This window comes from Asterias amurensis, chromosome 4, assembly GCF_032118995.1.
Source record: "Asterias amurensis chromosome 4, ASM3211899v1".
Classification (NCBI taxonomy): Eukaryota; Metazoa; Echinodermata; class Asteroidea; order Forcipulatida; family Asteriidae; genus Asterias; species Asterias amurensis.
This window is the reverse complement of record NC_092651.1, coordinates 20803703-20830808: the sequence shown is the minus strand read 5'-3', so window position 1 is coordinate 20830808 and position 27106 is coordinate 20803703. Positions and strand designations below refer to the sequence as shown.

The following is a 27106-nucleotide window of genomic DNA, read 5'->3' as shown; positions in this document are numbered from 1 at the left end:
CCTAAGTAAAATTCAAGAAGCCCAACATAGTCGTGACTCAATATTGCATAAACCAAAGTAAATACTCCTTGATGCACTTCACGACTGAAAACACTTGAAACAGAGAGGTCTTATCAAATAGCTGTTAAGAAATTTATTTTGTTCTCATTGGTGGTATTAAGGCAAAAGGTTGAAGTGTGCTCAAACATCAATCATCATTACCAACTTACAAATAAAGTTAATTAAATCAAGTCATAATGATCTGAGATGCCCTGAAATGTCTACAAAGATATCCTTCATGTCACTGTTGAGAAGTCATCATTGTTGGGTTTTTTCCCCGCTGACGAGAATGATGAAAATTATTTGCATAGATTTTGAAGTGCAGGCTCTAATGGCTAAACGTTTTGGGTGTCAATGGTTTAGAAGCGATATTATCTACAAAACAAAAGTCTGATCGACTGTATTTGAGGCATTTGTGGTAATTCTGGGATGCAGAGATACTTTATCGGAAAAAGGTTTTTTGGTGAGTACTTGTACTCAGTAGTAGTTTTAATTTATTTGTGTTCATGTGTAAATTAGCTAATTTGTAATTTAACATAATAAATCAAATGTATAATGATACCGCACCATGCAATGCCTCAAATCATATAATTTAAAACTGTATGTTTTGTGCATTATGAGGTTCTCTTTTTGAACCCAAGAATAATGTAGATGTTTGTTTTTTTGTTGTTATATTTTACTCCTAAGCTAGAAAGCTTCTTCAGACAGGGTGACTATGTCCAATGCTCAACTGTCCTTATCAATTTGGGCCCAAATGTCTGCATTAGCATTAATTAAACTACTTACCTAAACAAACATTTCATGCCATTAAATTTTCTTTACTCAAACATTTCCCATTAACACGTTGGCGAACCAGCCCCCCCCCCTCACACCTTAAGTCCACTGATTGCATGTAAGTGGTCACTCCGGGCAACACCGTCCCGCGCGACAAATTGCAGAACAAGTTCATTTAAACTGCTGTTAACATCAACCTTACACCGCAATTCATCGTTAAAATCACCACCTCGTTACTATGGGGACACCACTTTGATAACACAGTCTCCATCTGCCCCCAATATCCGCAGCGAGGTTCCATCAAGAGCAGAAACACGGCGTTTCAAATTTCCTCCTAACATGAAAAGGATTTGTTTGTGTTTGAATAAAAAACGAAATCAATAACCGGTATGAGGTGATGATATCCTTCACACATAGAAATAAAAAACAAAATTAATTTCCTGCGCAGGTAGTAAAATTATCCGACCTTTTTTTCTTTTTTTTGCCATGCTCGGGAAAAGAATTGCAATGAAGCAGATGTGTTGAAAAGCAGACAGGAAATTATTGCCGGTCGCTATTAAACACTAATTGGAGAAAGGATCCTATTTCAGCGACCAATCCATCCAGAGACTGCACTACAAATAGAATCTCTTGCGACAGGCACGTCTCACTCCAAACTGCTTGTTAAAGCCAATTTGAGTTGGGCGTTGAGCAAATGTACAGCTCTCCTTTTTTAATTTCTCTCTCGTTGGAGCAATTACTGAATGGTTGGGATAACTCTGTAAACTATAAATGAGTAGTACATTAGTCGGATATTTATCAAAATCCAGCATGCTGCTTAGGAAATTCAGGTATCTGCTCTCAGAGGTATGTTGGAGTTGCCAGAATTTATTTTTTGAAACTGTCTCGATGTCAGGTTTTTGAATTGTTGATTTCCTTCCAATTACAGTAGGTTAATTTTTAACCAAACTCTAGAGATGCTGCCGCCAATATTTGAGCTTTGTAATTGTTGAAAACCAATTTTAATGGAATGTTTTGTCTACGGTTTTACTATAAGTTATAGTTCCAGGCTGGAAACTGATGGATTCTTCAGCTGTAGTTGGATTTTAGAGTTGTGGCTTGTTGTGGCACAGCAATTAAGACCACTGGACTCAACCTCTGGTATTTCTGATCAGCAGTGTGTGGGTTCGAGTCCCAGTGGTGACACTTGTGTCCTTGAGCAAGATGCTCTGCCATAATTGCTTTACCCTCGGATGGAACATTAAGCTTTATGACCTAACCACTAGGATTGGTGGTTTATGTGCGTTTGAAGTCATTTGTAACTAATTTTTTTCTTTACTTACTTTTTGTTCGACAGATTGAGGAAAGAATCAACCTGGAGCATCTTCATAAACTGAAGCAGTCTTTCGAGGTGAGGAATTTATGAAAATTTGTAAACGGTGAAAACATATGATTTTTCCCCCCACTATTTTTTGTGACTCCGATGACCGATTGAGCTGAAATTTTTTACAAATTTGTTTCATGTGTAAATTGGGTCACAAAAAATGGGGACAGTCTTTGACAACTGTTGTATGTGCTTTAAAGACACTGGACACTGTTGGTAATTGTCTTCTCACTTGGTGTATCTCAACATGCATAAAATAACAAACCTGTGAAAATTTGAGCTCAACTGATCGTCGAACTTGCGAGATAATAATGAAAGAAAAAACACTCTTGTCACACGACATGGTGTGTTTCCAGATGCTTGATTTCGAGACCTCAAAATCTATTTCTTATGTCTCCAAATCAAATTCGTTGAAAATTACTTCTTTCTCGAAAACTACGTTACTTCAGAGGGAGCCGTTTCTCACAATGTTTTATACTATCAACAGCGCCCCATTACTCGTTACCAAGTAAGGTTTTATGCTAACAATTATTTTGAGTAATTACCAATAGTGTCCAGTGCCTTTATTCTTTAAGTCAGTTACAATTTCATAGAACTTTATATACAAAAGGACAACTTTGCTAAAAGCCAAAAACTCCTGGTAGAAATAGATGACCAATAATATTGCAACACTAGGTATTATTATTTGTATCAGTTTTTCTCAGTTTTGCTTAGAAAATCTAATTTCCTGGTAATCCTTTTGTGTTAAAAACAAAAATTAAACTCATAAAATTGGCTATCAACTTAAAGCCTCGTCCACGTAGTTAAGAGAAATATTACGTTACAAATTGGCAATGAACATTTTGCTCAAATTGAAACGACTCAATTCTTGCAAAACATTTGCTGAGATTATATAATTGTGTTGTCGAAATTTGCTTTGCAATTGCATGAAGTGCGAACGAGCCTCAATAAGCCATTTGCGAGTTAGATTTGAATAATGTCCGTTACAATGACTTGTTTCGTCACAAGTTACCACTTACATTTGAATTCCTCAGACTACAGAGTTGGTTGGTAACATGATTCGGGGCAAGCTTTTGTATAGCAACCTTCAAAATGAGCAAACCCTGGTACCATTGTGCCATACACATCCATTCAGAATTGTGTATGGGTGTTCACCGTTTCTTACGTAACTACGCAAAAGCTTGCCCCTAATCACGTGGTGTAGCAACTGTCTCAATAGTCTGAGGAATTCAACCTTAAGTGGTGACTTGTGATCAAGCACGTCATTACAAGACAACATTCAAATCTGAAACGCAAATGGCTCATTCACTTATTCACACCCTTTTCCTTTTTTGCAGAATGCCGATTCAGAGAACTCCGGAACTTTGACGCTCGATCAGTTCAAGTTAGTGATCCGTAATTCACTGGGTCTTAGAGGAAAGGTAAGATATGAATGATGTAACAGTTTCATTTCTTTACCTTCTACAAGGTTGAGTTAAAGGGAAGGTATAGACGATGTGACCTATGTTTACATTCAAACCGCCCTCTGTTGACAAAACACTCTATACGTCATGTTTCGCCGGGCACTGAGTTGCGCAGTCACAGTAAGATTGCGTACACTTTCTAGCTGGCTGCCAAAACACAAAGGTTTTGCCCGACAGTATGCGCGCGAATCATGTTATGATTTTCGTGTGCCGTCAGAGGTCACATGGTATGTTTGGTAATCACTCGTAAAATTCACGGAGAAAACTTACTTGGTTAGAAGCCTACATCAGAATAAATAGCAAGACAGTTCTCTAAAGAACAAACTCTACCTAGCAAGTAGATATATACACACGGTGTTACCGCAAATCAAATATATATATATATATAGCCTAAAGCAGCTTTCACTAGTACAAAGCATTTTGAGAAACTTTTTTATTAGGAATGTGGTTATGTGAAAAGATATCATTTTTTATGCCCCCAAAATATGAATCTGAGAAGTGTGGAACTGCAGAGTAAGGCTACTCTAGGGATTATTTTCCTGCTTTGACATTATTTACTCTGGATTTTCGACAATATAAATCAAAACTGAGTCCACCTTTTGATATGAAATTGTATACTTCTAGATTTATTTATGGTATGCACAGGTGTGAAGCATTGATCTAACAACCTTGAAAAGTTAAAGATGCTTTGTCAGATTTTTGGCCCCAAACATTAAAAAATAGGTTTTTTGAGTGAATGGTATTTCAAAAGAGTATCACCCGCTCTAACAATTTTTTTTAAAACTTTTACTTTTAATGGTCAGGAACCATTACAAAATTTTAATTCTTATAAAACACATAAGAATTGGTCACGTAATGTATTGTCGGGATCCCAACAAAAACTAATTTTGAGCACTTTATTTCACTGCTACTAATAATTGGCGGACTTTTTCGAGCAATGGCTCAAATGAAAGCTTGTAACTTTCTCGACCCCCATCAAAATACCTATTGAATTTTAAATCAAAATGTTTGGGTCAAATCGGCCAAAAATCTGACATAGTATCTTTAAAGCCTTCTTGAATTGATGGCTAGTAATGACTCCTGGTGTTGATTCATGCATAACCCCAGAGAGACGGGATTTATTTTGATTGTGTCGTAAATCTATCGTTATATGAATATTTACAGAATGAAGAGCAGATTACAGCATTATTTATGAAGATTGACTCCAACTCTGCAGGTCACATAGCATGGGTAAGTCGGAATTTAAAAAAAGCCTTCCTTTTTGGAATGGTCTTAGTGGTTTTGAAATATTGCTTTTGTGCTCGGGAGAGATTTTAAAGATTACAAAATCAGGGAGTGGTTTTGTCAAGCAATTTTGCATAGCAAACAATAGCCTGAACTTATTTTGTGGATACTTAATGCAAATATCAAGTAGCAAAGGATGATTTTCGAGTAGCAACTGCTACATTTTTTGTAGCATTTTGCTAGAAGGATCATCATTCACTGAAAAATGGTATTTTATTCAGTGGCTACTGGGTGTGCAGCAGCACCCTGCAGTCCTTTTCAAGTTGCTCTATAAATTGGTCTTTCATGAATGCTTCCCTATTAAAGCCATTATACACTTTCGGAACATTAAAAACAAAAATATAAAAAAATTCACAGATTTCCAAATAACTTACAGGGTTTACAAAAGGTAATGGTGAAAGACTTCTCTTGAAATATTATTCCATGAAGTGCTTTACTTGTCGAGAAAACATTAAAACAATTATCAATTCTCGTTGTCGAGAATTACGGATTTATTTTAAACACATGTCATGACACGGCGAAACATGCAGATACAAGGGTGGGTTTTCCCTGTTATTTTCTCCCGACTCCGATAACCAATTGAGCCTAAATTTTCACAGGTTTGTTATTTTTTATATCAGTTGTGATACACGAAGTGTGGGCCTTTGGACAATACTGTTTACCGAAAGTGTCCAATGGCTTTAATGAATGACCAATGTTTAAAAAAAAGAGGGTATATTAATGTTTCATTCTTGTAGAGATTGGAAGTTGATGACAGATACATTATGATCATTTCAATTGTTTTGAAAAAAGTGTGTTTAGGAGGCAAAAAGTTGTGGAAATCTACATACCACAGCGAGTGTACATGATATTTTTAACTACTTGTTGAGCATACATTTGAAGAATTTAATTTAATTGTTGTGTTAAATTGTTGATCTTTATACATGAGTGACTGAAGAAAAAAGTCATAAGGCACACCTGTTTGTCCACAGACGGCTTTATTCCATCCACTTTTATCTTATTTTCAGACCTTGATTTGAATAATTTTGCACTTAGCTTGAAACAATGATTTTTACTTCTTTTTCATGTATTTCTTAAGCTCTTTCAGTGGCAATTTTTTGTGTGCGTTTTGAAAAAAAAACAACATAAAAAATCATGTACAATAATGACGCTTTTAGCGCAAGAACTCTGTTCTTATGAATTTTTAATAAGCTTATTTTTCAACCGTGTATTGCTGACGACCTTTATTTCAGTACATGATATAAAACACCCAATTCAAATAAATTATTAAAGTATTTGTAGATAAAAAATTCCTTCAAAAATAGGTTTCCTGCCAGGCTGTACAACATATGCCATACAGGGAGCCACTAGGCATCTCAAATGCTTTGTTTGTAAGAAATATTTATTGCGGTGGCACCGTGTAGATAAATCTCTTTTGAGTGATGGTGGTTTTGAGAAGAACCGGACGACTCACTGTTCGGACAGTATACGTTCTGTAGGGACAGAGTTTACTGTAAAAAAATGTTGTGTCCTCTGGTTCTTTTCAAAACAACAATCGGTCAAAAGAGATTTATCTACATGGTGTTACTGCAAAAATATTTTTTACTATTCTTCCATCATACACACCTTCAAGTCTTATTTACTATGTCTTGTTTCCACATTGTAGGATCAGTTTTGTACCTATATGCAGCTGGAGTACGAAGAGAAAGAAGATGCATACAGGAGACAGAAAGACGTTGATATCCATACACCAGCGAGTATAGAATACATGCCACATAGGGAGCCCGTACTACGCATCACCAACATGTCTGATGGGACATTTGTAGCAACCAGTCAGGATGGGACGATATCATTTTGGAGTGGGAACATGGAACTGAAAAGAACCAGATCAGTAATGGTATGGATTTCTTTTATTTTTTTCAATTGTTGCACACTCTATGATGGGGACCTTGGTGCTTCACCTCGAGTGCCATTTGCCCCTTTGCATTGAGTGCCATTTCCCCTTCGCCTTGAGTGCCATTTTCCCTTCGCCTTGGGTGCCATTTGCCTCTTCGCCCTGGGTGCTATTTGCCTCTTCACTTTGGGTACCATTTGCCCCTTCACTTTGGGTGCCATTTGCCCCTTCGCCTTAGGTGCAAAGAAATTTGCTAAGCAGTATTTTTTGCTTAAAAAAATGAAATTTGCCCCTGGTCCTGTTATATATGGCCAGGGATATTGGAATTGAAGGCCTTCGGGCTGCAGTGTTTTTGTAAACTTAGTAAACTCCAGGCATATGTCCGTGGCTTTTGTTTTGTTAATGTTTGTATTTTGAATGTGTTTTTATGCTGAATAAATAATAATAATAATGATAATGTCTGAGGAGACTCTTGATATAAGTCAATCAAGTGTCATTCTCTGTTTATTTTTTCAGACCGAGCAAAATGCAACGAGACAGAAGCCGAAGTGGGTGACAGACTTTGTTTTAATGCCGCAATACAACAAGCTCATCTTAGGAACAGGGTAAGTGAAGATTAATGACCCAGTTCACCTGTCACCATCATAGTCTTTATTGGGCCATTTTGATGCTGAAAACGCCCAGTACATATTTTTCTATTGTAGCAGATCAGCTACTGCATTCTAAGAAGTTTGAATGAAATTGTGTTAACTTATTTTTTTTCAGATATCAATGAATCTCTGTATTGTTCCATTGCCCTTGAAAGTGAACCAACTCAAGCTTGAAAATAAGAGAGTCAACGGAGGCCATCGCTGCCCAGACCTTGGTCTTGGTGCCCCTTCAAAAGTTTCCCACAGATGCTCAAATGGAAGTGCCCTTTGTAATCAAAATGGCCTTGCCCTCTCAAAGATGAAATGCCAAATTTGTTAATTCTTGTCTTTCATAAACTTGATTGCTTCTGTAGGGACCGTGAAATTCAGTTCTACGAGTTGTCAACTTTTGAGCCGTACTGCCAGGTGACTGGACTGGAGACTACACCTCTCAAGATGGCATATTGGTAAGCATTTATAACAGGACTCCTTTATGGCAGATTTATTAAAACCATCAAGCACTGAATAAGACAGAACCTCATTGTGCGTCCTCTATGAAATACTCTAGTTAGAAGAAAACAATAAGAATCTTTTAGAAAACTCATAAGAATATTATAAAAATTAATAAGATCTTATTAGAAACTGATAAGAATCTTACAAGAACTTATAGGAAACTGATGAGAATCATGTAAACAAAATTAAGAATCTGATAAGAAACTCATACCAATCTGTTAAGACACTGTTTAGAATAGAAACTCATAAAAACTTTATAAGAATTTTATAGAAATTAATCAAAATCTTAAAAGAAACTGATAAGAATCTTGTAAGAAACTGATAAGAATCTTACAAGAATTTTATAAGATTCTTATAAGAATCCAGTCAAAGAAAACATTGCTGTACGGCAAAACTAAAGGCAAAATACGAAGATAAACAATTTCAAAGTCAAAATGTCAAACTCTCACATGCACCATGGGCACAATATTTGAGCAATGTAGGGTAAAAACCAAAATATTCAAAACTACATCTACCACAATTTTAGTCCAGTAAGCTAATGACTTTTCAATCATGACCGTTTTATTTTGTATAAATGTCTTTCAGTTCAACTGGGTATGATGAGTGCTTGATTATGTATGGGGATTCTGAAGGTTGCCTCAATATCATCATCATCAATGGTACAGGAGAAACACTCAGGTTCGTATGCACATCAATTAATAATAATAATCTACAGAGTTTATAAGGCACACTTTCCTGTAAAACATCAATTTTCCCAAACCTCTGTAAACTTGAATTGTATTACCTGAGAGGTGCTGGGTCTAAAATAAGGGGGAGCCAAGACCCAAAAGCCATTTTTCCCCCCAGGAGCACCCACATTTGTCAAATCTCATCGCTGATTTACAGGATTACTCCAACATTTGAATTAAATAAAGTTGCTTTCTTATGCCGTACCCTCTTTCATGTGCCAACTGATCACTAGCGACCGGCTTAAATCTCTTTAAAAAAAAAATAGTTGTAAAAGAAATGATACAAATATCGCATGACCACACAGTTTTCAGAATGGGAAAAAGTACTCGTCAGGTTGGAAAAATGTTTAAAAAGATTATTGTGTCTATACATGTTTTTAATAAACCAACAATAGTGATAATAATAATGTATGATAAATTTATCTCTTAAGTAATTGTTGCATAAAAGGATTAAAAGAAAACAACGTTTTCCTTTTGTTTTTCAGAACTTGGAAGAAGATGCCCAAGACGGAGGGAATAGCCAGCGTGACTCTTGAGAAGGTCGCTCATTCACACCTGACTCGCTTCGTCCGATGGAAGGTCCACAATGACTGGGTTGCCGAACTCAGATACTACGATGAGATCAGATCCATTATTTCATGTTCGAATAACGAGAGCTCGGCTTTGGTAATAGGTATGTCTAGTCTCATTATTTCTGACCCTTTGATTATATTTTTGACCAAATACCAACTTGCCTTATTAGGTGAGGTTTGCTGTAGCACCATGTGTAAACCTCGTTTGATTAGTGTTGGTTCTGAAAAGAGCCGGTGGATGACAACTCTTGCCATGCTTTACACAAACCTGATTATTTTCCCACCATGCGAACTTTCAAATCCAACAGCCCAAAATGATACAAATAAAGCTAATCAGCCTTTAAGCTGCAGTGCTTTTTACCAAGTAAGTTGTTATGGTCATTCATTTTTTTGAGTAATTACCAAATATGTCACTCGCTTTAAACTGTATGACATCAAGTTGAAACTACCTACAGCTTTTAATCAAAGTCACTCTTTCAACGTTGTAGGATGCACAACTGGCAGCACGCACGTGGAAGCTCAACTCAAAGAAATCAAGGAGCATTCCAACTTCCCGGATGCAGCGGACAAGAAACTGAAGATAGCTCAGCAGAACTACGCCCACGCTAGGAGGAGACTTGACGCAGACCAGACTACCTTTAGGATACACAAAGGAGTCAAGGTGTTTGACTTCTGCAAAGAGAAGAATTTAATCATCACCGGTGGAATGGATAGGATTGTGAGAATGTGGAACCCGTATGTACCAAGGTAAGATAATTTGTGCTGCTATTTTTCAATAATGGGTTCAAGAATAGTAATTCGTCTTTTCTTTGATTACGTTTTCCCAAAACGTTTAAAGGGTTTGGGTACTTTTTGTAGGACACAAAACACAATGTTCACAGATTAACATTCAACTTACACAATTTGAAGATGGTGATAGTAGAAAACTTCCCTTAAAGCAATCACACAACATCGGTAAACAGTATTGTCCAAAAGCCCACACTTCGTGTATCACACCTTGTATATAAAATAACAAATCTGTGAAAATTTAGGCTCAATTGGTCATCGGAGTCGGGAGAAAATAACGGGAAAACCCACCCTTGTTTCCGCACGTTTCGCCATGTCATGACATGTGTTTAAAATAAATCCATTATTTTCGATATTGAGGATTTATAATTGTTTTAATGTTTTCTCAAAAAGTAAAGCATTTCATGGAATAATATTTCAAGAGAAGTCTTTCACCATTACCTTCTGTAAACCCTGTAAGTTATTTGTAAATCTGTTCAGAAAGTGTCCAATGGCTTTAAAATATTACTTGCTGAGATGCTGTACTTTTTAAACTGAGTAAAACAATGAAACAAAAATATTCTTCGTCTCAGGAGGCGGAAGGATAGTTTATCATTTTCTTTTAATATCCAAGCATGATATTTGGTCCTTGGGAAACAAAGTAGGAATATTTTATCGAGTGTACAATGGCTGACCTATGGGTGTAAGTTTTAGAAGACTTTTCTGGCTATTTAATCACACTTTATGTGATTTTCTCAACAGCAAAAAATTGGGGGGAAAAATTTACAGTAGCAAAATATCAGGCCTGAATATCTTTGTTTTATTTTTTTGTTGGCCATCTTTTTTTCTTCTTATTTTGTGTGCACTTTTGTTTTAAGGTTTGAGAATTCAAAATGTGAATTTAAATAATATTTATCCCATAAAATTGTTTTTCATTGACCAAAGAAGACCTTGTACCAAATGATTTTACAAAACATTACACCAGGGGTGCATTCCACTTGCGCAAAAGTATCGCAACTGTTCGCCCACATGTTGTTTATCTTTGGAACGACTGGTGCGCACTACGCTATGTCAATATGGCGGCGCCCTGAAATGAAGATGGCGACCCCGTACGTAGTTTTTTTAAAACTTTATTTTTGCTAGATGTAGCCCTCTTTTGTACATCATGCCATCAACTAATTAACTTCATTATTTCAAATCTGCATTATCAACCACTGAAAATACACTGTTATTATGTTTGTGACAACAAAATAATACCGTATGCTTGTCCGCCATTATAAAAATTATCATTTCAGTTTTTAACTCGTTCCACTGGAAATTGTTAGCGAACGCGCGCAATGTGGAACGCACCCCAGTACCTCAAATTTAACAGTTAATTAATTGCTCATCAAGTAAACAAAAAGTGTCTCCATTTTTTTGGGGGGGAGGAGGGGCTGGGGGGGGGGCTGGGGCTCTGTCTCCGTCTAATGAGATTTCAAATTCAATGCACCTTTCAGTACAATTTGCAGTCTTGTATAAAGTACTGGTAAATATGTTGTACATGGATGTACATTTTTGTATAATAACGGCCTTTTTCTGTTTTATACCCGTTTTTGTCCGGTATGAATGTATGTCTGTCTTTTTGTCTGTCCGTCCATAGGCTGGGGAACAAAAGATTTGCTTCTTCCCGGACCTAGATGTTGCAATTTGTTATAAGTTCACTTTTTTATCCGTTTTATATTAACTATAACTTGGACCATATTTAACACTCTGTATTAAATACACTATTTGCAACATTGAATAAAGGTATCTATCCATCTAAGAAATCATCAAAATCAAAGATCAGAATAGAATCTCTTACATGTAAACAAATCTCCAATAATTCTGTCCATCTTACATCTTTAACTCAATATTTATGTTTGGCCTCCAATGGTAAATGTATGATTAAGCTAGAGAGCGCCCTCTATGTAGCTCACAAAGTAGATTACCGGCTTATCCTATACATGTATGCTGTTTTAACTTAGCAAACATGTGCCATTGTGCTGCATAGCCACAAAACCTTCCTACTGTAACTGTCTCACAATCCGCTTAACTTGCTTATACCCTGAGGTGCCTAAAAAGCCCGCCTTTGCCACTTTGCTACTGTTAAATGTTTAATTGCTTTCGTTGAGGCATGATTGGTTTCACACACACAAATTCTTTTGTCCTTTGCATGTCTGCTTACAATAAAAATCCTTTAATCTTCTACCCTCATCCCTGGTAAGCGGTATTGTGCTGCTTAGCGTTGTTGCTTAGTGACCGGTGCTTATAGGAACCTAGGGGCCTGATGAAGTGAATTGGATGTTGGGTTGGAGGTAGAAATCAATAAACTCTCGGAGTACAATAGAATCAATTTAGATTCACAACTCATTTCGTTGTTCCCTGATTGATCTCTTCTTCATTGGGCATGTCATGGATCGAGTGTTTCGGATCTGGTTCGAGAAACCCCGCAAAGGGGGCGGAAAGTTCCAAGATATTAATGAAATTTTTTTAAAGAAAAATACTTACAGGTATCTCAAATCAGTTTGAAGTGTTGTTCCAACTCTTGAGAACAAATTATTTGACTGTCTCTTTTGTATGACAAATAGTTTTCCCTTAGTGACATTTCCGAAGTGATCTAAACTTTGACAGCTCCCCCGTGATCAGAATGGTATATTCCTTTGCGGACTATGCATCCATAATGTGCGACTTTTCTTTTTGTCGGAGGGTTCTTAGAGACAGTTGTATAAGTAAAGACAGATGTATCATGGCTGTCGTCAATCTGGTATCGACTCTTAACACTTTTGGAACAATATAATGAATCCTGACGTGCTTTTTTTAGTAAGCTAGATTGATAAAATGCAGGTAATTTGACTTTTGTTTTGGCTTTTTGACTGTCTGCACTGTAAAGCAATATTTGTTACTAAATTATTCAATCTGTGCACGACCCCCTGGGTAGTACGCAGTTTCTAGGCCTACTTAAATAGTATTTTAGGGCACTAGGTCTTATAAGACACTTTCAGGGCCCAATTTTGGAAGCTGCTTTTTCATGGTAGTCCTTGTTCAGGAAATGTTTTTTATATTTTGGCCCAATGCATGGCTGTGCGAGCTTATTAAAGCAAAAAAAAAAACGGAAGCTGGAAATTCCACGCTTATTAATTTCACAGGTGATCAGAGAATGCGTGTGCCTAGTCCATATAACTAGGCATCTAGCGAAGATATTCGGCAATGGTCCTGTAGACTGTTGAGACTGTTGATCACAAGCACAGAAAAGACTGACACAATTACAAACTTTGTAATCTTAAACAATAGCACCATTTATATGTGACTGTGAGAAAGACTCTGCTAGGGTCGAACACCAGGCCGTTAACTATTTTTTTGCATTTTACATAAATGTTAAGTTTACAAATAGCCTAAATAAAGAATCACTTTTTTATATATTTTTTTTAGAAAACAGTGTTTTACATTTTAAACAAATTCTTATTTCATGTTGAAAACCACCACAGCTCAGAGAGAGTTTTATGTCTCTGTTGTCTCAGCAAACCTCACTAGATTGAATTTCCACACTGCAAAGTTTGAAATCCTGTTAACAAATTTTTATTTTGTTTTTTTTATTGATATATTTCAGCAAGCCAACTGGTATGTTAAGAGGTCACAATGCTCCAATCTTCTCCCTCTACATCGCTGCTGACGAGAATAGGGTATACAGTATATCTCAGGACAAAACCATTAAGGTAAGCCAAGAGAGATTAGAGTATTACATGGTGTTACCGCAAACTCTTCTATATATATAAGGTAAGCCAAGAAAATATTACCGTAGGTTTGTGATAAAACCAAAGACCATAAAAGACTTTTTGTTTCTTTGTAAATGGCTTTTAATGTGTGAGCCTAAAGTGGCCAAATGCAGCTTGTACCAAATTCCCATAAGCAGCCACAAATGTCCTTAAGATTTTCACCTAAATGGCCAAACAAAAAGATCAAAGTAAAGTTTATGTCCTGATCTGACAGTTTCCATAATTCCAAAGTTATCACTGTCTTTATATTACTAAGTAAAGAGTTCTGAAAGCATTTCTGATGGTGGAAAACTAGCAAGAGAAGACAACATTTAATCAAATTAAATACAAAATTATAGAATTAACAGTTTGTTTGCAAACAGTGTCTGCTTTTTAAAATATAACTGTACACAAATGTAAAAGGTCAATAGTTTAATGTCTATGGTAAATAGCAGGTACCACCCTTTGATCTAATCAAATTAATCACTAATTAGGATCTAATGGTCTGCAAGATTGGTTAATTGGAATAGCAGTGATAAGGAGATTCAGATCATAGAGCAAAGTCAGTTCCTGTTGTAGGCTTACATAAGGTTTTTTTTTTCTCTTCTTTTTTTTTTGCACACTGAACAAAGGCCCTTTTCAAAGTAAACCATGACTCAGGATTGGGTTTTGGCTCTGGATCTGTCTGCTTGATTGAAGCCCTGCAGCCGATTTCACAAAACTTTACGCAACTGCGTAAGTCCACTTGCGCAACGTTTTATGGCGCAACTTACGCCATAAACGTTGCGCAAGTGGACTTACGCAGATGCGTAAAGTTTCCTGAGATCGGCCCCTGTACTGTAAGGAAAATGTACATCTTCTAAATAACTCATGAGTCTAAGCCATGGTTTTGAAAAGGGCCATTGAGTCAATGTTGCTTTTTAGAGAGCATGAGGCAATTACCTTTTTTTTTTCCAATTCACACTACATGTCAGTTTGGCTGGAAAGCAGTTTGCAACAACCTTTTCTATGTTACACAAATGTATTTTTTCGGTCATAAAACATTTTTAGGAACTGGTCATAAAAAGAGAACAGTTTATGAGAGGGGTGATGGTCATATCAATGAATTATTAAAATTGGTGAGACTTGAAATAGAAAGGTTCGCATATTTACTCATAACTGTACATGGTCATGGTGAAACTTTTCAAATAATCTATTAAATGCCCTCTCACACACTGTCCTTTTTGTAGCTGGTCCCTAAAAATGTTTTATGTCTGAACAAATACATAAGTGTGAAATAGAAAGAGCTGTTGCCAAACTACTTAAGCGACCCAATTTACCTGAATACAATTTGTTTTAAAATTATTTGCGTTTCAGCTTTAGTGTCTAGTAAAGATTATGCTACAGGGTCAGAAACTGAAATATCATTGTAGATGACAGGATTTCTTAAAACTGGGGGGCATTCTGGGATTGAATTTTATGGAAATTTAGCCTTAGCACACAGAGTCCAATAACCTTGTCATACCTTTTGGACACTTTATGTTAAAAACAAAACTTGACTAAAAACATTTAAAAAACTATCGTTGCACAGAGAATTGTTTTTAGATCTCATTTTGAGTTTTTAGAGTGTATGCAAATGACTTATCTGTTATTCTTTCACCATCCAGATGTTTTGTCATTTTTTCTTTCAGTTGTTTTATTGTATCTAAAAAATAATTAACAATGTGAAACACTTTGAGTTTCTCTTTAGGTAGATTTTGGAACAATATAATTGCTTTAGTTTTATTTGCTCATTTAAATGCTGCCGATTAAAAGAACAGCTGTCTGTAACTTGAGTTTTTCTTCTATTTTTGTTGTTGTCAGGTCTGGGACATCAAGGACCAGGTTTGCATGTTGACGATCCGACCCAAGACTCACAAGATTAGAGGAGACTTACAAGCCTGTCATTATAATAGGGTTGCTAAGGGATTCTGCATAGCAACGGATCAGATGGCTCTACTCAGTCACAGAGCTAAGTACGTTCATCCATGGAGGAAAACAAATTCTTAATTTTGAACATTTAAAAAAAAACATTCCTCTTGGTTCTCCCAAAGATACTTTACCAAGCTGTCAGGCAGTTACTAAACTACCAGAGTTTTTCATGATTCCCATCTATCTTACAATCAAATATTTTGTTAAAACTTTGGCGTGTCATGTACACAAATGGCTAAGTCAACTAGGTGTGGGTTTGAATCCCATTGGCTGCACAGGCTGTATCTTCAAAAGAAGTTGAGATAGTTTTACAAACAAAGTTAATTGCCCAGTGATTGGATTGATAATGTTCATGCCCAAATAAGCCCCAAAATGGACAGATACTAGCTCTATATATTATAGTGTTAATAGTAGTGGTATTATTAAGCACAGGTATTCATGCAGATTTAACTTTGTCAGACTTTCTTTATACCAGTGCATTTTTCCTTCCTTAATTTTTTTTGATTATCAAGAATATTTATAAGTTGTTAAAAAAATTAAAATTTCAGCAGCCCTTTGTAATATTTTCTTTTTAGTTTAAAAATAGAAGAAGGAAAAAGTTGATTTTAAATGTGAACATATTTGTATTCATAAGCTCTTTGTAATATAATCTATTAATTCTTAACTACAAGTACTATCGTTGTTTCAAAAGCCACTTTGTTTTAAAAATTGATTGAGTTTCCCGTTTATTTCTCACAGTCGTATTCAGCAGCATGGGGAGGTTGTTTACACACACAAGGAACCAGTGCATTGTGCCAAATACAACCCTAGCTTTAAACACATCGTCTCCTGCTCAGATGGATCGGTAAGTCAGCAGATATTTCAAAGCAAACTCCACTTCGTTCAATTGCATAAAATCCAACTGTTAGCAGAAAACTATAAATAAGCATAATTTTGTTGTGCTCAGCTATTTTTGTGCTTAAGGAGCTCTATGAAATAAGGCCCGGATCATTATATCTGGTTAATAGTTTACAGTTGCTTTTTTTTCATTTGTTTTGAAATTGGAATAGATGAGTGATAAATGGCTTCGTTAAAAAATGTATAATTAGTAATGTTTTGTTAACAAAAATATTGGACGTTTTTAGTATTGTCTGCTCGTTTGCTCTGACTTAGTAGATAAAAAGCCAAGGGCTCATGTAGTCCATCTTGTCAAAGACAGAAGTTAACTGGTACAAGAGAGGGATAGTGGCTTCAGACAGCAATGTTTAAGGCAAAGTTTTTTAATTACCTTATATTCACATGTTAGGTTTTTTTCCAACAACGTTTTCTCAAATTTGTTTCTTATGGTTTATAGGCAGAGTTGAATCAGTTTTTGTTTGCTAGGTGTTTCAAATGGTCAATAACTCAGTGTGAGAAGCTGTTGCGGAATGAGTCGATGACAATTGAAAGATGTTAGTTATCTCAATACGATTATCTTTGGTCTTTCTGTTAGATATCACGTTATAAGCGTATTGATTTAATACAAAGTATGATGAACAATGTACATGTTACAATGTTACACCAGATTGACGTCCGAAACTGCGTCAACGTCCCAAACTGCGTTTCAAGGACGTATTGTAGAGAGATTTGGTCGATTTCCAAAATCCCACCGGGTCATGGCCACAGTTGGCTAGCAACTGATGCCGCTAGAGAGCTCTATGGTTCACAATTTAGGATGAGACCAATCACCAACAAACTGACAGGACGATATTCTTGATCGATGATCCTGTGTAAACTATGCCTTTTTTTCTCTTCTCGAAAGACATCTGTCAATTACTGAGTGGTCTTATTTCTGTTCTTTGGTTTACTGGAGTGCATCATTATCTTTGCAGAAATTTGATGTAATTGCTGTAATTCTTAACAAACCACTCTCGCATATGTCTCAGTTTTTATGCGCTTAGAGGCTTTTGCATTAGGCGCTTTACAAATGTCTTATTATTATTATTATTATTATTATTATTATTATTATTATTTTCATTCTTTGGTGAAAAACATTTACTTAATATCCTCTTTCACAATCTCTTACATGTATGTTTGATTCCTCCCCATTCTTTCCTCCTGACTGTACAGTTTCTCAAAAATGTTCACAATGAATTTCCCCAAAAGCCGCTTTAGTCCTCATTAGTAGCCGTAACTCTCCAGCATCACCCTCTCAATTACTTATGAAGTCTATAATTGAGTTGCATGCAGTGGTCATCCGGTTACCCCCCACCCTAGCCCAACATTCATTGAATGTCCAGGGAACTTTAAGTAATGATAAGTGACTGCCGCATAACGGTCTATTTCAAGCTCTAGCGCTTAAATCTATTTCAAACTCGGCTTACTAAATGAATTGTATCCCACCCTATTAATCATTTTCTGACACATTCGATCACCATCCTTTTCAGTTCACCACATGAAGCCAGATTAAGGCGTATTGATCAGCGAGGTTGAATTGCACCTCTACACAACCAGAGGTCTCTAATCCTATTTGGGAAAGTTATGGTAGTCACACTTCCTTTGTGTGCTCTTGACATGTCTGACAACCATGGACAACCCAATCAACATCTTCTTGGAAACCACAAACTGTTTCAATTTGTCTTCCCTCTTTTGTTCCGAGAATAACTTGTCTTTGTTTGTGTTGTTTTGGTGATGCTGAGCTGAGATGAGCTGGACATTGAACTGAACTGGGTTTAATCGAAACGGATTTGGCGCGGTTGGGGTGTTTTCAATTTTTGCTGTAACAGTTGTCTTTCTACTCTATCAAAGCATGTTATCATTGCTTACATAAAGACTGACTTTGTACGTTTTAAGGCCTTTTTTATGGCAGGCAAGATACTAAACTGCTCATATGGGAAACTTTACATTTCGTGCAAATAGTATTTTAAAAAACCGAGACATTAAAGAATTTTTTTTCTTCACATTTTTTAAATATCAATGTTTTTTTCGGAATTACGTTACATAGTTTCACTCAAAATCAATTAAGTTTTACATTTTGTTCTATTGTTTTGTCAAAGCACCAATTTTGATTCTAAACACACAGACCCACTTTTGTGTTGGGGCAGCATCGAGTATCACAAAATGTAAAACTGGGTTGGCAGTAAAACAAAAAAAAACTAAACAGAATTCATGTACCTTTTCGTTTTGTGCTAAATGATTCATAAATTATGAATCACTTAATACAAACACTATCAAACTGCCCATATCACTGATTAATCTCGAGCTATTTTATATTTTTGCAGTCAAGGCCATACTTTTACCAACAAAAACCAAAGTTGGCAAAACACGCAGATATATGTATGTTGCAAACAAAATTTGGCAATAAAAAATTTGTGTCAATTTAACCATTTTATACAAACTACTCTACTGTCTCTTTTTCTAAGGTGGTGAAAATCTGAGACTTTGAGACCGGAAACGCCGTTTTTGAGTTCTCTCAGGCGCATGACAATAACGCTATCACCACCAATTTGTGTCAATTTAACCATTTTATACAAACTACTCTACTGTCTCTTTTTCTAAGGTGGTGAAAATCTGGGACTTTGAGACCGGAAACGCCGTTTTTGAGTTCTCTCAGGCACATGACAATAACGCTATCACCACCATGACCTTTGACACCTCCAATCGGAGACTCATCACCGGAGGGAGGGATGGTCGACTCAAGATCTGGAACTATAACAATGGCCATTGTCTAAAGAGGCTGGAGAGAGGTGAGAGATGGGTTCAAATATTTCATTCTGGGGAGAACTGTTTTCTGAGAACTCCTTTGTACCCTGGGCCTAGCTTCAGGCAATGGACACCTTTGGTATATGTCTAAAACCAGCAATCTCACTTGGTGTATCCGAACATATGCACAAAATAACAAACCTGTGAAAATTTGAGCTCAATTCGTCATTGAAGTTGCAAGAGAATAATGAAAGGAAAAACACCCTTGTTGCACAACTTTGTGCGCTTTCAAAAGGACAAAATAAAAGGCGTCATCAGGCTGTCATTATTTGAGTGAGAAACACCTCTTTCTCAAAAACTATGTAACTTCAGAGGGAGCCGTTTCTCACAATGATTTATACTTTCAAAAGCTCACCATTGCTCTTTACCAATAAATAAAAAAAATCAATTATCAATAGTGTCCAGTGACTATAACATATTGCCTGCTAAGCAGAAGTTAGGATACCCGTTACAAAGGTTAGATGTGACATTGTGAATTTTCAAGGTTTTTGAAATCCACCTGTTGCAGATGACCCGTTGAATAAAATTTCCAAGGTCTTTATTCTAACACCTTGTGAATCTTAAACTCTCCGTATTGTTTTCAATCACGTATAATGTACAAATGCTTTGGGTCAATTTCTCTTACAAGTATTGATCAGAAAGATCTTTGATCCGTAAAGATCTCCTGGTGAGTCCAAGTAGTTTTGAAGTGGGTTCGATCTATTGGAGTTAACAGGTGGCCTTGGGAACATAAGTGGCTTGGTAAACAAGAAGGGGTAGCTAGCCAACGCCAGAGTGTACCTAGCCTATACAGGAGTGTAATTGCCCTAATAGCTTTTAATATCAACACACAATGTACACATGTACAGGTTTGGTTGTTAGATATACACTTTTGTTATACAGAAGTTTTTTTTAATTTTTATTTTTTGGAACATGGGGAGTTGCGTGTTTAGTGCACAGACACCAGTTTTCGAAGAGCTTATTAAACTGATTATCTGATATCATAGGCATGTCAAAGAAGATTGTCTCAAAATCTTGGCCAAGTATTGACTATCAATTCATTCAAACTTCACTTACAGCATTGAGCGGTAATGATGAACAATAGAAGCTATGTACCCAGATCTGAGACACAGATCAAAGTCAAATTTCACAAATGTGTGTTTACATTTATATTGTAAGTTTTATATTTACTTGCATAACAGCTGACTGTGTTAGTGCAGTTTAGCGTGTTACTAATGCGTTGATCGCGTTAATAAAATCCGATACAAAGTAAAATCGTATACTGCTACTACTTCTTAAAGCCATTGGACCCTTTCGGTTCAGAAAAAAAAAAAAAAGTTCACAGATTTACAAATAACTTACAGGGTTTACAGAAGGCAATGGTGAAAGACTTCTCTTGAAATATTATTCCATGAAATGCTTTACTTTTTGAGAAAACAGCAAAACAATATAAATTCTCGTTAACGGGAATTACGGATTTATTTTAAACACATGTCATGACACGGCGAAACGCGCGGAAACAAGGGTGTTTTTTCCCGTTGTTTTCTCCCGACACTGATGACCGATTGAGCCTAAATTTTCACAGGTTTGTTAATTGATATAGAAGTTGTGGTACACAAAGTGTGGGCCTTGGACAACACTGTTTACCGAAAGGGTCCAATGGCTTTAAAATATTGCAACCAATCCAGCTGGTGTAAAGGTGCTTGATAGGGTCCCAATACAAATTTATAAAATTACCATAACACAGTAACTATTAAAACAATAAAATGACAGCCAAAGGAGTCTTCTTATAAAAAAAAAATTGCATAAAACATAAATAATGAAAATTGAAAAAAAAATCAAGAAAAAAAAAAATCGGGGGAAAAAAAAAATCAGAAGTCGATGTAAACTGTTATATTTTGTTTTTACCAGTAAGTAAGTTTGTTTTCTTTTCTCTTTTCCTTTTTAACAGAGGATGATTTTGATGAGATAACAGACGTCTGTTACATCGAGATGAATAAGAATCGATTCATCTTATCTGTTGGGTGGGACAGACACATCAACATCTACACAGATAATTCAGAGGATTTCAGACATGTGCAACGACCGCTGCCTAAATGGGCAGATGATCTGGTAAGTGAAATCCCCTTTAATGAAGCAACCCTGTTATATTCACATCTTTGCAACTCCTTGTGTCCCTCCATCCTACAATCTCAACTGACTATCGCTTCCCACTTTTAACTTCACCGAGTCATTTTCATCTTAAATATTTTCTTTTGAAAATAAAACCAATCTTGCCATGTTCTGGTAAACAAATTTGAATATCTCCTTGTGAAAACTTTTCCCTTATTATGTTGAATAGAATCCTTAATATCTCCCTGATTGTACTGACAAATTGGGTCTGATTTCCTTAACAATTACGCTTGAAAGAATTGCATAAGGCGCAATTCTGTCTGGCAAGAGGAAAAACAAACAATTGACAAAAAATAAACATAAAAGGAAAATCACATTTAAAACACCAAAGTACAGCATATTGAAAACCTATGCCTATTCAAAAGTTATGTCATCTATCTCAACCATGCAAGGTCAGGATTTCTTTACTTTCAATGTATAATTAGTATTTTTGTGATACATTTTGTTTTGCAGAGAGATGGTCACAAGGAAGACATTTTATCTGTCGCTGTCTGTCTACCGAATCTTCTAGCGACCTCTAGCTATGACGGTGAAGTCATCGTGTGGAATCTTATATCAGGTCATATCTACTGTCATCTCAGGTCACCCGTACCAGAGACATATGTCTCAGAAGAATGTGAGTTTAGATACGATTTCTTTAAAGTGGGTTTTTCCTAACCGTAAATGAAAGGGGGAGAGGGGATGGTTTTAAATGATATAACATTATATGTACGTTCCTGAAAAAAAAGCCAATTTCTGTTTTGCATTTGTTTTCCCCCTGAGAATTTTACTGGCAAAAAATTAACACAATAAGCTGTGTCTATGTGTATCATGTGGTGATATTATTACTAAAATGAACGATCTCAGAAGAGTTAACTTGTATTTTTCAAAATAAATTTTAAAAATCTTACTTGAGATAGACAATCCTTTGTCCTCCCACTTCATTCGTTTATGTAGGCCATCAGCTGTATGTAAATAAGGATACTTATTTGCAAGTTTGTTCACAGCCGGTTTTCTCATTCACCGGCATACTTTGTAAAATTGCTTGTACTTAGGTGGATGTTTTATTGGATGGGTACATGTTTCTTTCCTTTTTATCTGTGTGTACACGTTGTCATTGAATTATTGTTTTTAACTGATAAATGATTGTTCTACTCTTATGTGCCGATGGAAACTATGTTTCTGTATTTTTATGATGCTTGCAATAAATTCTTAACTCTAAACTCGTAAAACCGGGCGGTTTAAATTAAAGTATTTATTAAGAAACCCAGTGTTGTACATTGTACTTTTATCATTCCTTATCATTATATTTTACCATTCTTCTCCATGACAGTGGATGGAGATAATAGTATCTGCAAGCTTCTCTTCATGTCTTCAAGAAAAGATAATAAAAGTGCAGCTCAACTCATCGCCTCTGGCCCCAGAGGTAAGTCTCTAATTGTCTTGATTGGTTCCAATCATGACGATATTTTTCAATCAAAATTGTGTCTGCTCAAAAAAACCAATCACACACAACATAGTGTGGAAGTAAGTGTTCCTGAAAACAACATAGACCAACTCTAGGACAAAATATGACTTCCAATTCAGTAGGAATCTATTTTAGTGGGTTCAGTTTTGAAAGTTTGTATATGATATTGACTGTGATTGCACATCTTTATATAAAAATATTGTGTTTCTTTTTATTTTTTTCCAGGTTCTGTCCATTTTTGGAATATTTACAATGGTGGCGGGCTCTTTTCACAGTTCAGCTCGGTAAGTTTTGGCTCAAGTTTTATTCTGTACAAAAAAAGTTTTAGAAAAAATGGAATAAAAAAATTATTTGGATGTAATTTTGACTATGCAGGAATGATGTTCTTTGATTGTGCAGTTATATTGTTCTCATAATGTGATTGTTTTTCTTTACAGTCTAAAAACAATAGTGCCCCAGTCACAACAATGCAACTCTCTGATGATGATACAACGCTGTTTGCTGGAGACGCGAGAGGTATTAAAGACACATATCACTTATTTCTCTTTATTTTCTCCTGAAAAAAAGGGGGAAAAAGAAACACAATCTGTTTCATCTGACAGAGTTGCCCTCTCTTTTATACTGATGGAAAAAGCGAAGTGAGTTTGATTTAAAGCATTGCAGAAAAAAAGGGGAAAAAGAATTTGCTTACTTTTTGAATTTTGATTTGTATGCTGGGCTCATCGCAAATTGTTTATTTTAAATTTCTGCCAAGTATAAACCAACATTTTTTGGAAATGTTGCATTTGATAATAGAGCCTGCTTGGTTTTACCCAATGTTCTTTGTTGGATAGGTAGGATAAAGCTTCTTCTAGGTTCGCCCTTTTTTCTAAAGGTCTTATTTTTTTTTGCTTCTAGGTTTCATAACAGTGTGGGATGTTGAGGGGTATTGTCTGTTCAACAAGGAAGACGAGCCACCATCGTGTAAGTTATTGTCGTATTTCCATATTTCATTTTAAGATTTTGTGTTGCATATTAACTTCTCCAAAATGTGCTTTGTATATAGCTTTGTCATGTGCCGTGCTCAATACAGACCCCTTGCTTAGCCCCCCCCCATCGCTGATGTACAAGCATGTATGCGCCATGCACTACTCTCCACCAATGACATGTCTTCCTTTGAACTCCTTGACCTTGTGACATCATATATTCAAGGGGTCTATTGTTAATAAAAGTTATACTGTGTTGTGCATCTCTGCTGTATATTTTTTTTATGCAAAGTGTTTTAGAGAGTTGTACTTGTGTCATTGTTCCTGTGTCTTTTTCACTGTGCTCTTACAAATATGCCAAAGAGGGCAAGTGTATTGGTATTTGTGATTTATTGTTAAACAGATTACTGTTGTTATGGTTTTTAATAATGTTGTGTATCTCTGCTGTATATTTGTGTAGCAAAGTGTGTATTGAAATGTACTAGTTTAATTTTTCCTGTGTACGTTTCACTGTGTTCTTAGAAATAATTTAAAGAGGACAAGTGTATTGTTATTATTTATTTATTTATTTATTGTGAGACAGAATACTGATTTATGCTTTTTAATAATGTGTATTCTGCTGTATATTTTGTTCAGCAAAATGTTTATTTTTCGGTATACTTTTCACTGTGTGCTGGTATTTGTATTGGTATTTGTATTTTGTGATTGCTGGTTAAATATAGGTATACATTTAGATTGAAACTGACTGTTGTACGTGTATTTGTTTTCCCTCATAGTGTTGGGATCATGGAGAGGGCACATTGAAAGCATTACAAGGTAAGAATTGTATCCTCATATCTCATTTGAGAATTTGGGCGACTTGCGGCAAAAAAAATTGGTGCGAATGGTATTAAGCAATTTTGTGAAAATGGCTGCAGTACCCAGATCATAGACAACCTGTCAAACTCTCTGACGCACATGTCCAAGCTTTATATTAACTCACATTAGATGAATGTACCACTGTGGTCTGGTGCCCTGATGCGTTGTCTGCGTGATAGCGTGATAGCTAGTTGGAATGGTTGTCTACTGACATTGGTATTTTGAGAAAAAGCGAGGAAGAAGTCCGGAGTGCTATTGAGTTTTCAGTTTTATTAATAAATGAATTGTTGGTTTTTTGTTCCGTTTTTTTCCCTCAGCATGGATCTTGTGGAGTCTCATAATATTTTGATATCTACATCTCTGGATTGTACAGTGAGGTTATGGACAACAGAGGGCCACTATATAGGTAAGACAAATTGTCATGTGATGAATGAAATCCACAATTTTTTTTTAAAACACTGGATCGGCAGTTTGCAGGGCTAAAAGTTCACACCGTCTAGGAAAGAGTTGTATGTTCAAGTTTAGGAAGATAGAGGGTTCAAATTGATCAATTTGTAAATATCGTGTCAATATCTTGGACACATCTCATGTCTTTGTTCATCCCTTTCTTTTTCTGTGTACTTTTTGCCTCTCTCCCTCTTAACTTTTTTCAACTGGATTACAATGTAATGCACTCACTATCTCTTAATGTGATTTATAGGAAGTTTTTTTGATTGATATCGAAAATGGTATCCTTACAAACGCTCATAATTTTTTGGGGTAAAGCTTTGTTTTTTGATGAATTTTGGCGATATATAAATACTGTATTAATACTATTATTATTGGTATTACGAACTAAATTGTTCCTCTTACGCTATTGACAATCCTTCTCTATTCCCCGTCAGGAGAAACCACTTTTAAACAAAACACCTTGTTTTGTTCTTTCTCCAGGTACCTTAGGGCAGCAGCAATCTTGGGATGTCTACAACCCCTCCACCTACGCCCATCCCATGGTTCCTTACGACGTCTTAGTGGATCCAGTCAGCATGCCCACTCATCCTATCTTAAACATCAAGCTGTCTAACGGTGGGAGCTCATCTTATGATGAGGAGGATGGGGATGGGGAGGAGGAGGAGGAGGAGGAGGAGGAGATCAAAATGAAGAGTGAAGAGAAGGACGAGAGGAAGGTAAGAAAGACCCCGTTCCCACTGAACCCCGCATTGATCTCCCAGTTCGAGAAAAGGGCAATCAAGACCTCGAAAGGGTGATCAAAGGCAATCAAAGAGAAATAAGCTCCAGTGGGAACGCGAGGGCGATCAGGATCTGACCGTGCAGTTTGGATCCTCCTCGGGAGTAGGATTAAAGCGGGATCTGATCGCCCTTGTGGATTAATGGGCGATCAAAAGTCTAGTGGGAACGCAAAGGGCGATCAGACCCCGCAATTTGCTAGCGAAACAGTGTTCTTTTGAACCCACTTCCGTTCCCAAAAAGGGGGATCAATGCGTGATCATACTCAAGTGGGGATGCGACCGCGATTTCACGCCTGCAACTAATCTTGTTGCAGGATCCCGATCTCGCAATTGTGGATCCAGTGGGAACGTGGTCGTAGAGGCAATTTATATATCTTGATATTTATTAGAAACTTAGTCTCCTTACGATGACTAGAGCAAGCTAGTCAAAACGTTGAGACCACTAAAAAGGAACTCATTTCGTGGCACTAAAGTTAATAACAAGAACTCCCCTTGATCAACTAAGCAAACTTTGCGTGTATTCCTATATTGAATGTGTTTTCTTTGCATTGACATATACCTTCTATTTCTTATTGGTTATTGTTTCTATTTTTACTATAAAAAAACCTAATTCTGTTGTTTGGAAATGTTGGTATTATTTTGTCACAGGCGGGTGTTGAGCAGTTGAATATGAAAGATTTGTATATTTCCCAGGTTTTTCTTCAGGTTTTTATTTAACCTTTGACAGCTCAAACTTTTAAATTTATACCGAATGTGGTTCTATTGTATTTTATTCCAAGTATCATCAATATTGGTGGATTGATTGAATAAAAGCGTTGTAGTGTTCTTGTTTTGTAACATTTGTTTTAATTTGAGTATTTTTGCAGTGTCAATATTGATAAAATATTTAAATGTTGATATGGAATTTTAAGTAAGTCTGTATTTGCTAACAGACAACAATTTGGAATTCCTCTAATTTGCGTGTAAATGTGTTGGTTTCAACTGACAAAGTCTTCATTTTACTATGTTTTGTT

At 36.1% G+C, this 27106-nt stretch overlaps 1 protein-coding gene across 3 annotated transcripts in view; it reads left to right on the top strand.

The window, feature by feature from the left end:
• LOC139936005 (cilia- and flagella-associated protein 337-like) overlaps nucleotides 1-27106 on the top strand; it is a 43410-nt gene that overhangs the window by 12208 nt on the left and 4096 nt on the right. For all 3 annotated transcript variants that reach the window (XM_071930698.1, XM_071930699.1, XM_071930700.1), the window contains 22 exons: nucleotides 2150-2203; nucleotides 3514-3597; nucleotides 4804-4869; nucleotides 6569-6799; nucleotides 7313-7401; nucleotides 7800-7892; nucleotides 8524-8616; nucleotides 9152-9339; nucleotides 9727-9985; nucleotides 13629-13734; nucleotides 15616-15767; nucleotides 16462-16567; nucleotides 19241-19427; nucleotides 21374-21534; nucleotides 22048-22210; nucleotides 22907-22999; nucleotides 23267-23325; nucleotides 23479-23557; nucleotides 23939-24004; nucleotides 24783-24822; nucleotides 25182-25270; nucleotides 25795-26030. In XM_071930698.1, the coding sequence (XP_071786799.1) occupies nucleotides 2150-2203; nucleotides 3514-3597; nucleotides 4804-4869; nucleotides 6569-6799; nucleotides 7313-7401; nucleotides 7800-7892; nucleotides 8524-8616; nucleotides 9152-9339; nucleotides 9727-9985; nucleotides 13629-13734; nucleotides 15616-15767; nucleotides 16462-16567; nucleotides 19241-19427; nucleotides 21374-21534; nucleotides 22048-22210; nucleotides 22907-22999; nucleotides 23267-23325; nucleotides 23479-23557; nucleotides 23939-24004; nucleotides 24783-24822; nucleotides 25182-25270; nucleotides 25795-26030 (2694 nt within the window). The remainder of the gene's footprint in view (nucleotides 1-2149; nucleotides 2204-3513; nucleotides 3598-4803; nucleotides 4870-6568; nucleotides 6800-7312; nucleotides 7402-7799; nucleotides 7893-8523; nucleotides 8617-9151; nucleotides 9340-9726; nucleotides 9986-13628; nucleotides 13735-15615; nucleotides 15768-16461; nucleotides 16568-19240; nucleotides 19428-21373; nucleotides 21535-22047; nucleotides 22211-22906; nucleotides 23000-23266; nucleotides 23326-23478; nucleotides 23558-23938; nucleotides 24005-24782; nucleotides 24823-25181; nucleotides 25271-25794; nucleotides 26031-27106) is intronic.